Source organism: Tenrec ecaudatus, chromosome X (genome assembly GCF_050624435.1).
Source record: "Tenrec ecaudatus isolate mTenEca1 chromosome X, mTenEca1.hap1, whole genome shotgun sequence".
Lineage (NCBI taxonomy): Eukaryota > Metazoa > Chordata > Mammalia > Afrosoricida > Tenrecidae > Tenrec > Tenrec ecaudatus.
Window position 1 is genome coordinate 7,524,420 of NC_134548.1, and position 15,893 is coordinate 7,540,312.

The 15,893-nt window shown below is 47.7% G+C and overlaps 1 protein-coding gene across 3 annotated transcripts in view; it reads left to right on the plus strand.

The window, feature by feature from the left end:
* Positions 1 to 612: 612 nt before the first annotated feature.
* Positions 613 to 15,893, plus strand: part of MSL3 (MSL complex subunit 3) — a 33,920-nt gene continuing 18,639 nt past the window's right edge. Inside the window, exons 1-7 of one of the 3 annotated variants that reach the window (XM_075538885.1) lie at positions 613 to 749; positions 2,156 to 2,238; positions 2,577 to 2,672; positions 2,999 to 3,096; positions 3,620 to 3,705; positions 4,793 to 4,915; positions 6,198 to 6,358. In XM_075538885.1, the coding sequence (XP_075395000.1) occupies positions 648 to 749; positions 2,156 to 2,238; positions 2,577 to 2,672; positions 2,999 to 3,096; positions 3,620 to 3,705; positions 4,793 to 4,915; positions 6,198 to 6,358 (749 nt within the window). In that variant the 5' untranslated portion in view covers positions 613 to 647. Of the gene's footprint in view, positions 750 to 2,155; positions 2,239 to 2,576; positions 2,673 to 2,998; positions 3,097 to 3,619; positions 3,706 to 4,776; positions 4,916 to 6,197; positions 6,359 to 15,893 lie in introns of those variants that run through there. The other 2 variants (XM_075538886.1, XM_075538887.1) reach the window with 2 other exon arrangements.

Consider the following 15,893-nt stretch of genomic DNA (forward strand, 5'->3'; position numbering starts at 1 on the left):
AGCCAGAAGGAACACTCCAGCAGATGCCCGCTTGAACGTGTGTGCGCAGTCTGATGGCTCAGGGGACTCCTCTTCCGCAGCCCCGCCTCCACCTCCACCTCACTGCCACGCCAGAGGCAGAGGGCAAGACTGGGGGGAAGATCTGAATCCCGGGGTCACTTCGAGCTCCACTCTGCAGCCCGTCCAGTCCACCCCCTCACCGGACATGGCTCGGACCCTGGGGACACTGCGTACTCCCTGCTGAAGCCCGCCCTGACCCCGGGACGCGGCGCTCTCCCTGGCTCAGAGTGCCTTGATCCTGAGGATACTGCGTGCTCCCTGCTACAGCCTGCCCAGATCCCGGGGAACACTGCAGGTGTCTTCTGCTACAGCCCACCTTGAACTCGAAGGACACAGCGCGCACCTCCCCCCCGCACCCCCACTGCAGCCCGCCCTGACCACTGGAGACACTGAGGGCACTCGCTCCGGCCACAGCTGGGGACTGGGGAGCGGTCAGGCGACGGGGAGGCGGTACTAGTGGAGGGCGGGGCGGCCAGGGCCCCGTGTGACCCCGCCCCCGCGATCCGCCACTGCCCCACCCCCACTCTCCCCTCCCCCCGTGCCGCGCGCACCTCCCGCCCGGAGTATCTCTGTGCCACGATGAACAAATGAGCTCGAGTGAGGGCATGACATTTAAATTCCAGTCTGGAGAGAAAGTGCTGTGCTTCGAGCCTGACCCCACCAAGGCGCGAGTCCTTTACGATGCCAAGGTGCCGCCGCGGGCGGGGCGAGGGAGGAGGGGCGGGCGGGGGCAGGGCCTGGCGGCGGGCGTGGGCAGTAGCTCCTGGGCCGCGGGTCAGCAGTGGCGCGGCTGGGCCAGGCACTTCGCTTGGCCGCAGTGGCCGCAGTCCAGGGGAGGTCGGCAGGGGGCGCTCGCGGGGCTGTGCACTAGACACCGGTCGGGGCACTTCCACTTCCGCTTCGAACGCGGGGCCGCGCAGGCGCCCTAAAGGACCTCGCTGAGCAGCGTTGCTAGGCAGGGGCCAGCGTGGGCTGTTAACGTCAGAACTGGCAGCGGGCTGCGCCGGGTTCCGGGCGGTTGGCTTCGCCGTCGCGCTAAATCGCTCCTTGTCCTGTGCGGTCCGGTGAGGTTTCTTGTGGCACGCCGTGACACACAGACCCAGGTCCTAATCCAGTTTCTCACTACTGGCCGCCGACGTCGCCCATCCTTGGGGTTTCTAAGGCAGGACTCCCCCCTCCCTTTCGCCTTCTCTCCCCGCCCTTCAGCGCTTTCCATCACTTCCGCCTTCAATCCTCTGAAGGTTTTGCGGAGAGCTGAGTTACGGTAGAGCCCAGGCTCTAACTGTCCACCTGAGGGTTCGGGGAGTGGCTGAGCCCCATCCTGCCGTGTCTCGGGCCCTAATGCTGGGAGGAGGGAGTGTACGCCATCGTTTTGGGAGGTGCCAGCCTCTGAACCATAAGGCTTGACAGCCCGGCGTCCTGGGAGTGGGACTAGGCCTGTCCCTAGGGCCTCGGGGGTGAAACTGGCCCAGACTGGCGGTCCGTCAGGTGCGTGTGCTGCGTTGCCCCGGGGGACATCAGAACCCCTGGGCTGTGCGGTTGTACCTCCTAGCCCCTTCCCTGTAGCCCCCGTCTAAGTTTTTGTTCCTTTCCCAAGCCCTCTCTCCTCCCCGAATGCCTACCACCCCTCAGTTTCCCAGGCTGGGGACAGGCCAATCTGTTGGCCCCGACAAATGTTGGGAATCCTGCAGGCAGGGCTAGAAGCATCTCTTCCGCCTTCCCCTAACGCTGGCTAGGCCAGCCGGAGACTACAACTCCCAGAAGTCTCGAGGCGGCTGTCCTTTTGTGTGGCTGGGACGCGCATGAGTGACTGATTCGCTGGCCAATGGTATCAGGGGCGTCGCCCCCCCTTTTTTAAAGCTCAGACACCAATCACAAAGGTGGTTGGCCGGATGCTTCCTATTTTGAGGCATCCACTCGGGGAAAAAATGGAATTGAAAGGGAAAATGTTTCAAACCAGCTCTCAAGCTAAAAAAGGAGCGAAAGCTTTGCTTTTTTTTTTTTTTGAAAAATGGAATATGATCTAGTTTTTTCGATCTAGCTTCTACTACTTTGTATGCTCTGTCACTTCTGGGCAATTTTTTCCTGGTTTCAGATTGTCGATGTTATTGTTGGCAAAGACGAAAAAGGCAGAAAGATCCCAGAATATCTGATCCATTTTAATGGTTGGAACCGAAGGTAAGCGGACGTGGTAAACTGGGCTGAAAACTAATCTTTGCAGCACCAAAGCTTGAGAATCGTTTGGGGAAAGTTTCTTTTTTCCTTCTTTTGTTATCAAGGTTTGCCTGTTGTAAGAAATAGTTCTTTTGCAGTCTCTGGGTAATTCTGTAAACCCCACCTTTTCTCCTTGTCCATTTGAGTGTGGCTTTTCTCAGCTTATTTGTGCCATAGTTGTGATTTAAAAAGTTTTGAATAGTGTTCTAAAATGTCACAAATCCTGGGACACCGCTTTGAGCATTTACTTTAGGACCACGGTGAAATGCTGATTTTTCCATTTTCTCTTTCTGTTCCATCAGCTGGGATCGGTGGGCAGCTGAAGATCATGTGCTCCACGACACGGAGGAGAACCGGAGATTGCAGTGGAAATTAGCAAGAAAAGCTGTAACTCGCCTGTAAGAACATAAAAAAAAACAACCCAAAAAAACCCTGCCATAAATGTTACTCAGTGCTTTCTTTTAGTGTTTAGAATTGCTTGATGCAAAATTAATACAGTGATAAAGTGCGGTTGGTTTTAAAATGTTCCATGTTTAAAGGGTGTGTGCAAAGAATGTTCCTTTTGTTTAAATAATTATAGTGCCTAACCTGAAATGGAATTTACCGTTTAAGTTCTAGAGTCCTACCCCTCCCCGAGTGTCTAGCCATCCTGCTTTATAAGCTCTTGTATGTTTTTCCCAAGTCAATGTCAAGATGTCTTTCAGCTGAGTTTTGCTTCCAACAGAAGAAAAGGAAGAAAAAAGAAACGCTGCAGGCTCCCAGGTGTTGACTCGGTTTTAAAAAGCATCCCTGTGGACGAGAAAGATGAACATTCTGAAAACTGTGCGTGGTTTAGCTCTCTTTTCTTGGGCTAAAAGATGTTCCACTTGTTTTTTATTCTGCAGGGTTAATGGGATGAGTGAGTGTGATTACAAGCAGGGATTCATGGGCAGTTCATCATGTTTGTAACGTTTGGCCCCTGGGGTTTTGACCTTAAAAGTAGCCATCAGTGTCCTTCAGAGAACGCCACAGAATCTTTCTCACAGTTGCTACCTTCTCAGCCAGCATCTTTATTCTCAGGCCTCCTGGGGAATTCTCGTGTGTTCCTTGAGTTGATGCCTGGACCTTAGTTCCACTTTAGAATGAACTGCTTAGAAATCTTGAGCTCATGTGATCTTCCACATGCACTGAAGTGGGTGTTAGATTTTTGAAAGTCCCTTTGGGGTCTGGTGGACACAGTGTCTGAGTTTAGCATTGACGAGACATCTTGTTAAGTTTGTCAGGTGTATATCACTGTCAGGTTGCCATTGTCGGGTGAATTGAGACTCAACTTTGACAGCTTTTCGATGCCCTTTGTTTTCCTTAGCAATAAGCAGTTCCTCTGACGATAGCAGCCGGGAAACTGAGGCTGAGCTAAGTGACGAAAGTGAAGCTGAAGAAAAGGCTGATAAGGTATCAAGTTTTTATTGTCCACGGTCCCTTTTCATCAGTGTTGTAGGGGTAAAATTCTCCACTTGCGAATGATTCTCCCAAAGTTCCTTGTTTATGAAACACACATGCTTACTTGACCTTTCAAGAAAAGCAGCCCTGGGTTAGATTCCCCTGGAGGCACTGTGGGCTCGGCACTGAGCTGCAGAGCAAATGGTTGGCACGTGTTCTGAGGGAGAAAGATGAGGCTGGCCACTCCTGTAAAGATTTGTGGTCTCGGGAACCCCATGCAAGGTCCATGGGTGCTGGAATCAATCCAGTGGCGGAGGGCAAAGGACAGGGAAGGCGATGTTCTGTGGCTGTGTGTTTCCCATAATGCATTTTTGAAAACGATAAAGTTGGCTATTTCCAAACATTTTTTGTACCAGTGATTCGTTTTTAAATGGCTTTAAAGTATTGGGCTGCTAACTGAAAAGTAGGTGGTTCAAACCCACCAGCCCCTCCTGGGGAGACGGAAGAGACAGTCTTTCCCAAAGTGGTGGTGATGCACCTTGGGGTGGGGGTGGGGCATTGACACGATCCAGGAGCTCTCCCAATTAAGAGAACCATACACTTTATGCTGCATGATGTAGTGCAAAAGGTTTTCGTTACCAAGGGAGTGCTGTGTTTGTTGCTTTTTTTTTTTACCCCCCGAAAAGGGGAGCGATCAGCTAAGTTGGTTTGGGAAGCTCTGATTTATAGCCTCAGAAACCCCTCTGGGGGTAATTCCAGTCTGTCCTCAGGGTCACTCTGAGTCGGAATCAACTCAGAGGTCATGGGTGGGTACCACAGTTTGACCAGCATCTTCTGACCTTCAAAGTTACCAGCAAGCTTGCTTATTAGCCGAAATGGGGGAAGAACCACAAGAAGGCCTTGGAATAGAAGCACTAAGTGCTATCAAGAATATTACGATCTAGCCTTCCTTTCTCTTCGACCACGCTTTTCCTTTGAACACATGGTGTATTTTGTGTCCGCAGCCCCGAGAGTCCTCTGCCTCTGTCCGGGAGTTCTTTGGGGCTGTGGACACTCCTGCAGGTTAGTGCTCATGCATTCCAGACTTCCAATCTTGCAGAAAGAAGACGCCAGGCTGCACCCAAAAAGGGCCATGGATGAAAGGGCAATCAATATAGACATTCCTGAAGTCCTGAAGAAGAAACTGGAGGACGACTGCTATTATATTAACCGGAGGAAGCGGGTATGTAAGGTGATGGTGAAAACGTGGCAATTCCCTTTGGGGGTTGAAGAACCCTTTCACAGGGGTTGCCCGATTCATCATGTTAGTAAAATGACAGTGATGAAGTAGCAACAAAAATAATTTTATGGTTGGGGGGTCATCAACTGTATTAAAGGGTTGCGGCATGACTGGAAGGTTGAGAACCACTGCCTTTGGGGGTGTCCTTGAGCTGGCCACTGTTTTGAGGAATGAAGTGCATTTCCTGGATTCTCTGCTGAGGTCCCTGTCCTGTCAGTGGTGGGGAGCCCTGGAGGGCCCTAGTGGGTAAGCATTGGACGGCTGCCCATGAGGTCAGTGGTTCAAACCCACCAGCCACTATGGGAGATAAAGGAAGCAGTCTGCTCCAGTAATGCTCTAAGCAGGGGTCCTCAAACTGTGGCCCACGCGCCACATGCAGCCCGCTGAGGCCATTTATCCGGCCCGCCGGGTGTTTTTGCCCCATTTTGGTTTCAATATATGTGCAGTGTGCATAGGAATTTGTTCAGAGTTTTTTTAAACGATAATCTGGCCCTCCAATGGGTCTGAGGGACAGTAAACTGGCCCCCTGTTTAAAAAGTTTGAGGATCCCTGCTCTACAGCTTCAGAAACCCTCTATTCGGACCGTGGGAATCAGAATCAGCAGTGGGATCGGTCGGGTTTGGTCAGTGGTGCCAGCAGTACGGTTGAAAGCAAAGCCAGCCCAGACCTGGCTGCTTCAGTAGCAACTGCTAGGTAGCATCCCCAAGTGCGGATGCCTGGGCGCCCACCAGGCGGTCGTGGCTGCAGTGCTAGGTAGTTTTTAGAGACCCCGCATGCTCTCCTGACACGCTATAATTGTGAACCACTGCTTACAAGTATGAAAGGAATGCCTTAATCCACAGGAGGATTTAATCAGTAGCAGGGAACCACCCAAGTGATCAGACCATGTCCATTTCAGAGGTTCTATTGGGTTCTCAGAGCGATGGTTAGCACCTGGTTGTTAACTGAAATGTTAGCAGTTTGGGCCCACCAGCCACTCAGTAGGATAAAAATGAGACAGTATGCTTCGAAAGAGTTTACTTCTTGGAAACATGTATGGGGCAGTTCTCCTCCGTCCTAAGGGTCGCTCAGAGCCAAATTGACTCCATGACAGCCAGTTCTGCGTCCTCTGAACAGAACTGGCTGGCTTTATTTTTGGTTGAGGTAAAGAAAATATGTAGATGTGACCACTTTTCCATGGACTGGTTCATCATGTTGACATTGGACGTTTCTGTGTTATTGACAGTTGGTGAAACTTCCATGCCAGACCAACATCATCACTATCTTGGAATCTTATGTGAAGCATTTTGCTATCAACGCAGCCTTTTCAGCCAACGAGAGGCCTCGTCACCACCATGTTATACCACACGCCAACATGAGTGCGCATTATGTCCTGGCTGAAAAGAAGTGAGTGCCTGCCATGCCCTGTTCCACTCCTTGGGTCTTTGGATTTTCAGTAACATTTGATTGTGAACTGGGTGACTGTTCTCAGAGCTGATCAATTTTTGAAAACTTCACCCACACATCATACAGTTAAATAGTTAAGTCATAGCAAGAAGAGTCGTACAGTCATTACCACAATCAGTTTTAGAAGCAATTTTCTTCTTCCTTGTACTCATTGTGATTAGTGTAAACTGTTTTTTGGGGAGGGTGTTGATCAGTTTTCCATTCAACAATCCATACACAGTATTGTTCATTGATTGCAATCCCCACCAGGTAACCAAACTCTTACCCCCCACTTCCTGTGTTTGCTGGCTCCATTCTACTTCCTTCCCTAACCCTTTGGAACTCATTGTCCTCAGGAAAGCTCTCCTTATGTCTTAGAAAAGGAATTTCCATTAAGGCTGGTGGCACTTTGCTCCATCTGGGTATTTTGAGCATATGTCTCCTTGTGGTCACTTTTACCTCCTCTGGTTTTCTCATCTCCACCAGGGGTGGTTGTGCAGGGTTTGATAAAAAGAATATTAAGTTGCAAGAAGCTTGGGAGGTCATTGAGACGCACTGCTTTTGAAGTGGGAGGAAGCAGAGGCCATCTGCTTCCATCCAGATCCCGGCCTTGGACACTGTGTGGGCAGTGTGACTCTGTCCTAGAGAGTCATTATGAGCCTGAATTGATTCAGTGGCGGGGCGTTGGAATTCTGGGCTCTTTAGAAATGAGACAGAAGTTGCTAACTGCTCTATGTTAGAGACAGTCCCCCACAATGGTCCAGGTACCTGTTTCTCTGGAAACTATGGTTCTTATCGACGCGGTTTCAGAATAGCAGCGGCCCTAACCACAAAATGCCCATTGACCAAAGCAAAAGATCAGAATGTTCATCTTCCTTGTTTAAACGTCCATTCAGTTTTTCTTTTTTCATCCAGTTTTTTTACATACTGCTGTCAAACTTAGGAAAGCAGGAACCTGTGAAAAGTGGGAAAACCCCGCAAATCCTTCCCACTTAAAGGAGCGAGAGAAAAGTAGTCAGATCGCAGGCTGCCCACGTGGGAAAGTGAAGCTTGGAAAATCAGGGCAGTCCCCATGAGGCCCAGACCTCCCCTCCTGGGCTTCAGTGTAATACAGGAGAGTGATTTTTCTCTGTCTTTGGTTCCTTTTAGGGGCTACTTGTTTTATTCTATTTCAGTTCAACTTTAGGGTTTTCTTTCTTCCTCTCAAGTTTACAACTTGTCTGCTTTGGGGGTTAGTGGAGAGGCTCCCAGTCATTGTGTGTGTCCAGCCTTCTCCTGACTTTGTTCCGGACACAGAAACTCTGGCCAAGGGCCAAGTTTGGCCAATCACCTGTTCCTGCCACTAACGTTCTCTGGACAGTCACCAACATGCTGTCAGTGACTACCTTCGACAGGCGAGGGCAGCATTGAGTAGTTGTGAGAAGCTGCGGCCTACCAAGCCCAGAATATGCAGAGCCTTCCAAACGTTGGTGGGAAAGTGGAATTGAAAGAGAATGGAATTTTCCCACAAATGTTTTGAAGGCCCCTTGTATTAGCTGGCTCTTGACGTAAGACATTTGCTAAACCCTGATGTAAACAGCCTTTTTTGCTATTCAAAGGCACTCACTAGTCAATAATCACACCAATAGGATTCACACCAGCTTTTGACAGTAATCACACCAATAGGATTCTCTCCCACCCCCTCAACGCCTGTGGCAAATCATCCTCAGATTATCAGCCGTTTTCTCTTGGGCAGTATCTATCTGTGTGTCTTCCCTCTGGTAACTTCTGGGGCTGTTTCTCTCTTGCTCTCTCTAAGGATAATTTTTTTTCACTTTGCATTGTGAATTAGGTGCAGATACACATTTTGTACAATCCATGTTGTGTCCAACAATATATCCAACCTTCCAGTAGCTGGCTCTGCCCCTCCCTCTGTCTTTCTCCCTGATCTTTCTAATAGAATGTTCTTTTCCCCTGCCCCCACATTAACACCTAGTTTCCCTCTAGCCCTAGATCCATAAGCTCACCTGGCCTTCTCCCCACTTTCCAGAAGAAAAGTACTCAACTCCCCCCCACCCCCACTAATGAAAAGCTTTCGTACTATAGCCCACAATCAGAAGATAGCGTAGGTATCTGCTTTTGTAGTGCCCCCATCTTGGGTCATTCCAGTGCCTGGCCCAGAGGGGAGTGATATGACTCACTTTGGGAAAGATTGCTCTGACCTATTGCTTCCTATCCCCTCCCGCTCCAGGGGACCGTCAATCAAAGTCTTTCTTTTTACATGAGCAAGCTTGATCTTGAGCCCCCCACCCTTTGTAAGAATGGTCTCATACAGTATTTGTCCTTTTGTGGTCAACTAACTTCACACTGTGGTTCCTTTTGATTGTTAAAACAGTTAGAAGTCCTTTAGTTCATTTGGACACAATCTCATCTGAATCCGAGAGAGGAGACTAGTTGGTTTATATTGAAAAGGAGAGCCAAGTGGGTGGGCAGGGTTTCTTCAAAGCCCAGGGTCGTGTCTCGACTCCCTGTGTGCACCTGCCATTTCCATGGCTGTGTGGGTTATGTGTGCGTGTGTTCCTGGGAACTTTTAATGTCAGGCAAGGAGAGGCCCCACCCTCTATCTGTTGGTATACTTGCCGGTCTTTGGACCGTTAGCATTCCTCAGGATCTCTAAAATAATCGCACCCAGTTTCTTCAGAAAGCTCACTGAAATTTGAATTGAACCCATACTAGATGGAGCTAGTGATTTCAGGAGAGGATACTATGTACACTCTGCCTTCTCATTTGCAATTCGGCTTACTTTCCCAAAATGCTCACCGCTTTTTTTCACACTCTCTAACAGACTTTTTCATGCAACCACCCCCCCCCAACTCCTCACCTGCCCGCCCGCCATTTGCCCCTCTGGCTATCTGAAGACATTTATTAGCCAGCATTTTCCCTGTGGTTGTGCTCAAGGATTTGTGTTGGAGATCTAGCTCTCTGTAACCACAGGCCTGGGGTTTTGCACTGGCTGCCAGGTCAAAAGTATTCTTGTCTGATTCTGGAACACATTTGGGACCCCACTGGCATCATGCTCTCCATGTGAAGCTCTCTTGACTCTTTTTTTTTTAATCTTTTTATTGGGGCTCATAAGGCTCTTATCACAATCTGTACATACATCAATTGAGCAAAGCACCCTTATACATTCGTTGCACTCGTCACTTTCATAATTCACCTTCCACTTGGGTTCTTGAAATCAGCTCGGTTTCCCTTTTTTCCCCCCACCCCCATCCCACCCCTGGTCCCTTGATAGTTTATAAATAATTATTATATCTTATCTTACACTCCCCGGCATCTCCCCTCACCCGCCTCCCCTTTGCCAATCTCCCAGAGAGGAGGTTACACATAGATCTCCGAGATCGGTTCTCCCTTTCTACACGCCCTTCCCTCCTGGTGTTGCCACTCCCACCGCTGGTGTTGAGGGGTTCGTCTGTCCTAGATTCCCTGTGCCTCCAGATCCCCACTGCACCGCTGTACATCCTCTGGTATAACCAGGTCCTCAAGGCAAGGTAGAATTGGGGTCATGATGATTGGGAGGGGAGGAAGCGTTCAGGAACTAGAGGAAGGTTTTGAGTTTCATTGTTGCTACACTGAACCCTGAGTGGCCCATCTCCTCCTCAATACCCCTCTGGAAGGGGTGTCCAGCTGTCTACAGGTGAGCATTGGGTCCCCATCATGTACTCCCCCTCTTTCACGGTGATGTGATTCTCACCACCACCCCACCTTTGATGTTGGAGACCTGGTCTCCTCTGTCCTTCATGGTCACCTATGTTGGTGGTGCTGCTTCCGTGTGGGCTCGGTTGCTTCTGGGCTAGATGGCCGCTTGTTTGCTTTCAAGCCTTTAAGTCCCCAGACGCTATATCTCTCAGTAGCCGGGCACCATCCGCCTTCTTCACCACACTTGCTTTTGCACACTTTCATCTTCAGCAATTATGTGAGGAAGGTGATCACACAATGATTGTTTTTGTTCCTTTGTATCTGCTACATGGTCCATTCAACACCTTGTATTCGCTTAGGCCGTGTGCTTCTTCTCTGTGGGCTTTGTTGCTTCTGAGCTAGATGGCCGCTTATTTGCCTTCAAGCCTTTAAGACCCCAGACGCTATATCTTTTTTTGATAGCCGGGCACCATCAGCTTTCTTCACCACATTTGCTTACACACACGGCTGTCTTCAGTGATCATGTCGGGAAGATGGGTATCCTGCAATGGCTGCTTAGCAGGGCGAGGTGCTATTGTATTGGGGGATTATGCATGAGGAGGCCCAATGTCCATCTGCTACCCTACTACTGAACCTATAAATATATGCATATAAATCTCTTGCCCCCATAATCATAAATATATTTACATATGTACATGCCTGTATTTAGGCTTCTCTGTATGCACTTTGCCTCCTACTCCTTTCCTCTATTTCCTTTCGCTTTCCTCCCGACCCATTACCATGTTTAGCCTTCATTCTGGATTCAGTAGTTCCTCTCAGTTACCTTGCTCTTGGTCACTCCCTTCCAGTCCTCCCCTCCCCTCCCTCCTCTGGTTTTGAACCACTCGCTGTTCCCTTGTCCCTGTGTTGGGCGACACCTCCTCCCTTCCCCTACCTCCCACGCTCTCATGTCCCTCCAGGACCGTTGGTCCTGTTGTTTTCTTCTCTCATTATTTGTCCAGCCTATCTTGTCTAGGTGGACCTGCTGACATAGTAATATGTGCATACAAATGGATATGACTTTGACTGCGCCCAAGTGGCCCATAAGAACATGGCTTTGACAGAAGCAACATCGACACGCTGATAAGCAGAAAAGCCACTAACATACAAAATTTACAAGGTAAAAAACAAAACAAATTTAAAAAAGACTAAGCAAAAAGATAGCAAATATTAAAAGAAAAATGGCTAGTAGTTCAAGGTCCTTTCGTTGGCCTTTAGGAGTGTTTTCTAGGTGTAGCTTGGGAGGCGCCACGTCCTGGCCCGGAAGACCATCCTTTATATTCCTCGGGCTCCCTTTGCTCTGCTTCCTCCGCTGCTCCCTTGCACGCCCCCAGTGTTTGCCTCAGTGTGGCGGGGTCAGCTCAGTCGTCCATCCCCCACTGTGTCTCAGGTGCTGTCCCGTGTAGGGCCATGTGTTGGTGCAGGATGTCGTATCTCGTAGTGTGGTCAGCTGAATGGTCCTCTCTGTATGACGGGCCCTTCTAGCTGGTCTATCGACTTTGGGCTTGGTGGACCCAGGTGTACTCCACTACGTCCTTTCTCCTTCTTTTGTTTCAGCTTCCTTCTGGATGTGGTGTGGTGGGTCAGTTCCTTTCCCACTCCAGACGATCTATTTTTGTTTTCTGTGGTATTCCCTTCGAGTGTGGGGGTCGGCCTAATTCTGGTTTGGGCCGACTTGTCGTCCAGCCTCTTTGTGTAGACCTCTGTACTTTGCGTTGCCCTCCTTGTTTGGTGTGTCGTGTTGGGGTCCGTATGCATGTTCCAGATCTGTGGGGACACAACCGATACTCTCCCCCGGGTGGGTTAGTACCCTGCCCCCCCCATACCATCCATTCAGATTCTCCCCCTCCCGGTTCTCCCTCTCCCTACCCAACTACTCCTTCTTTATGCTGGGCTCTCATGTACCTCCCTAGGTGTGGCCTGTCCTCCCTCCAACTATCTATGCTTCCTCCCGTTTATTGTGGGATGGATGTTTATTCTTCTATTTCTGTCATGCTGATTGTACTTAACTCAGGGGACTCAAATGTTGTACCTGTCCCTTTGGGTCTGGCTTACCTCGCTTACCATAATTCCTTCCAGCTCTTCCCATGAAATAACGTGTTTCATGTGCTCATCGGTGCTTTTCAGTGCTGCATAATACTCCATTGTGTGTATGTGCCAAAGTTTGCTAATCCACTCGTCTATCGATGGAAACTTAGGCTGTTTCCAAGTCTTTGCTATTGTGAATTGTGCCGCAATAAACATTGGAGCGCATATGACTGGTTGTGTTTTATTTGCTGCTTCAACCGGGTATATGCCCAGTAGAGGGATGGCTGGGTCATAAGGTAGATCAATTTCCATTTTCTTTAGGTATCGCCAGATTGCTTTCCACAGTGGCTGTACAAATCTGCACGACCACCAGCAGTGGAGGAGGGTTCCTACTTCACCACAGCCCCTCCAACACTTGTTGCTCTCTGATTTACTGATCTAGGCTAGGCTCAGGGGTGTTAGGTGGTATCTCATGGTTGTTTTGATTTGCATTTCTCTTATGGCAAGGGACTTTGAGCACTTTCTCATATGTTTATTGGCCATATTGATCTCCTCTCTAGTGAAAGTTCTTCTCATTTCTTTTGCCCACTTCCTTAGGGGGTTAACTGTTTTCCTCTTTTTGCAGGTCACGATGGTGTTGTAGATTTTAGTAATGAGCCCTTTGTCTGATGTGTCATTACTAAAAATCTTCTCCCAGTCTGGGTTGCCTTGTCACCCTCTTGGCAAAGTCTTTCGAGGTGCACAGGTGTTTTATTCTTATTAGATCCCGTTTGTCGATTTCCAGTTCACCTGTGTGTGTCCCCTTCCCTGTTGCAGTGAGCCTATGTGCTCCCTGGGCCAGTGCTCTGAGATTAGTCCCGATTCCCTCCTTAATGGTCCTGATGGTTTGGGGTTTGACTTCTAGATCTGTGATCCACCTTGAGTGTATTCTTGTGCATGGGGTGAGGTAGACGTCTTGTTTCAACTTTCTACATGTGGATATCCATTGTTTCCAGCACCACTTATTAAAGGGGGCATCTGCTTCCCACTTGACGTTTTTGGGACACTTGTCAAAGATCAGTTGTCTATATGCTGATGATTTTACTCCTGGGCTTTCTATTTCTTTTCCACTGGTCTGAGTGTCTATCATTGTGCCAGTACCATGCTGTTTTGACCACTGTAGCTGTGTAGTAGGCATTAAAATCAGGTAGGGCGAGTCCTCCAATTGTGTCCTTCTTCTTGAGGAGTTCTCTGCTAATTCTGGGTTTCTTCCCTCTCCATATGAAGTTGGTAGTCAGTTTTTCCAATTCTTTGAAGAAGGTTGATGGTAATTGGATTGGTATAGCATTGAACTTGTAGAGTGCTTTAGGAAGAACTGTCATCTTTACTATGTTCAGCCTACCTAACCATGAGCAGGGAAGGGTCATGCATTTGTGAAGGTCACTTTTGGTTTCCTGTAATAGGGTTTTATAATTATGCTTATAAAGGTCTTTAGTATTTTTTGTTAAATATATTCCTAGGTATTTCAGTTTGTTCTTGGCTACTGTGAAGGGTACTTCCCTCTTAATCGCCTCTTCCATGGCCCTGTCCGATGTGTATAGAAACCCTACCGACTTCTGTTTATTGATCTCGTATCCTGCTACTCTTCCGTATTCCTCTATTGCTGTAAGAATTCCAACTGTGGAGTTTTGGGGGTCTTCAATGTATAGGATCATGTCATCTGCAAATAACGATAGTTTCACCTCCTCCTCTCCCAACTGGATCCCTTTGATGTCCTTCCGCTGTCTTATGTTGTTAGCCAGAACCTCCAAAACGATATTGAATAGAAGAGGGGACAGGGGGCATCCTTGTCTTGTACCCTTTTTCAGTGGTATTGTTCTTGTCTTTTCTCCATTGACTATGATGTTGGCTGTTGGTCTTTCATAGATAGCTTGTATGAGCTTGAGGAACTTACCTTCCAATCCTATCTTCATGAGTGTTTTGATTAGGAATGGGTGCTGGATGTTGTCAAATGCTTTTTCTGCATCTATGGATATTATCATATGGTTTTTATCCTTTTTCTTCTCGATGTGGTGTATGATATTGATGGATTTTCGGATGTTAAACCATCCCTGCATCGCTGGGATGAATCCTACTTGGTCGTGGTGAATGATATGTTTGATGTTCCTTTGTATTCTATTGGCCAATATTTTGTTAAGGATTTTTGCATCTATGTTCATTAGAGATATTGGTCTATAATTCTCTACACCTGTGGGGTCTTTTCCCTGTTTGGGTATCAAAGTAATGCTGGCTTCGTAAAATGAGTTTGGGAGCTTGCCGTTCTTTTCTGTGTTATGGAATACTTTGTGGAGGATCAGTGTCAGCTCTTCCCTGAATGTTTGGTAAAATTCTGCTGTGTAGCCATCTGGCCCTGGGGCCTTTTTCCTTGGTAGGTTTTTGATGACACTCTCTGTTTCTTCCTTCGCTATGGGTTTGTTGAGGTTCTTGATCTCTGTCTCAGATAATCTAGGGATAGATTGTTTTTCTAAATATTTATCCATGTCTTCCAGGTTTCTGAATTCATTAGAATACAAACCTTCATAGTACTTTGTGATTATCCTTTTTATCTCATTGGGGTCTGTTGTTATTGCCCCCGATTCATCCCTTATCCTGGCTATTGATGTTTGCTCCTTTCTATCTTTGGTAAGCTTTGCCAGAGGAGTGTCAATTTTATTAATTCGTTCATAAATCCAGCTTCTAGTTGCGTTAATCCTTTGCATTGTTCTTTTGTATTCCCACTGGTTTAACTCCGCCCTGATTTTTATTATTTCTTTTCTCTTGCTATTGGAGGGGTAGTTCTGTTGGCTCTGTTCTACTTGTTGGAGGTTTTGTGTTAACATATCTGTCATACGCCTTTCTTCTTTTTTCATATATGCATTCAGTGATATCAAGCCACCTCTGATAACTGCCTTTGCAGTGTCCCATAAGTTTTGATATGTTGTATGCTCGTTCTCATTAGTTTCTAGAAACTTCCTGATATCCTCTCTGATCTGGACCTTAACCCATTCATGTCGCAGGAGATTGTTGTTTATTCTCCAATTGGTGGCCCTTGCTTTTCTGGGTGCCCTCCTATTAATCTCCAGCTTTATGGCATGGTGGTCTGAGAAAGACGTCTGGATAATATCTATGTGTTTGAATTTACTCAGGCTGGCCTTGTGTCCCAGCATGTGATCTATTCTTGAGAAAGATCCGTGTGGATTGGAGAAGAATGTGAAACCTTTTGCTTTTGGATGAAAGGCTCTATAGATGTCTATCAGGCCCTGTTGCCTAATTACATTGTTTAGCTCTCTGGCCTCTTTGCTGAGCTTCTTTCCCTGTGACCTGTCTTTCTCTGATAGTGGAGTGTTGAAGTCCCCCACTATTATTGTTGTTTCCGTGATTTCTTCTGTCATTTTTTAATAGTTTGTTTGACGAAATTTGCCGTGCCATTATTAGGTGCGTAAATATTCAGTATGCTAAGTGCTTCCTGGTTTACTGAGCCTTTGAGCATTATGTAGTGTCCCTCTTTGTCTCTTTTTATGTTTTGGATCTTGAAATCCATTTTGTCGGAGATTAAGATAGCCACTCCTGCCTTTTTGGAGTTACCATTTGCTTGGTAAACTTTCTGACAGCCCTTTATTCTCAGCATATGCTTGTCTGCTTGCTTAAGGTGTGTCTCTTGCAGGCAGCAGATTGATGGGTTATGTTTTCTAATCCAATCCTCCAGCCTCTTTCTTTTAATGTATGAATTGAG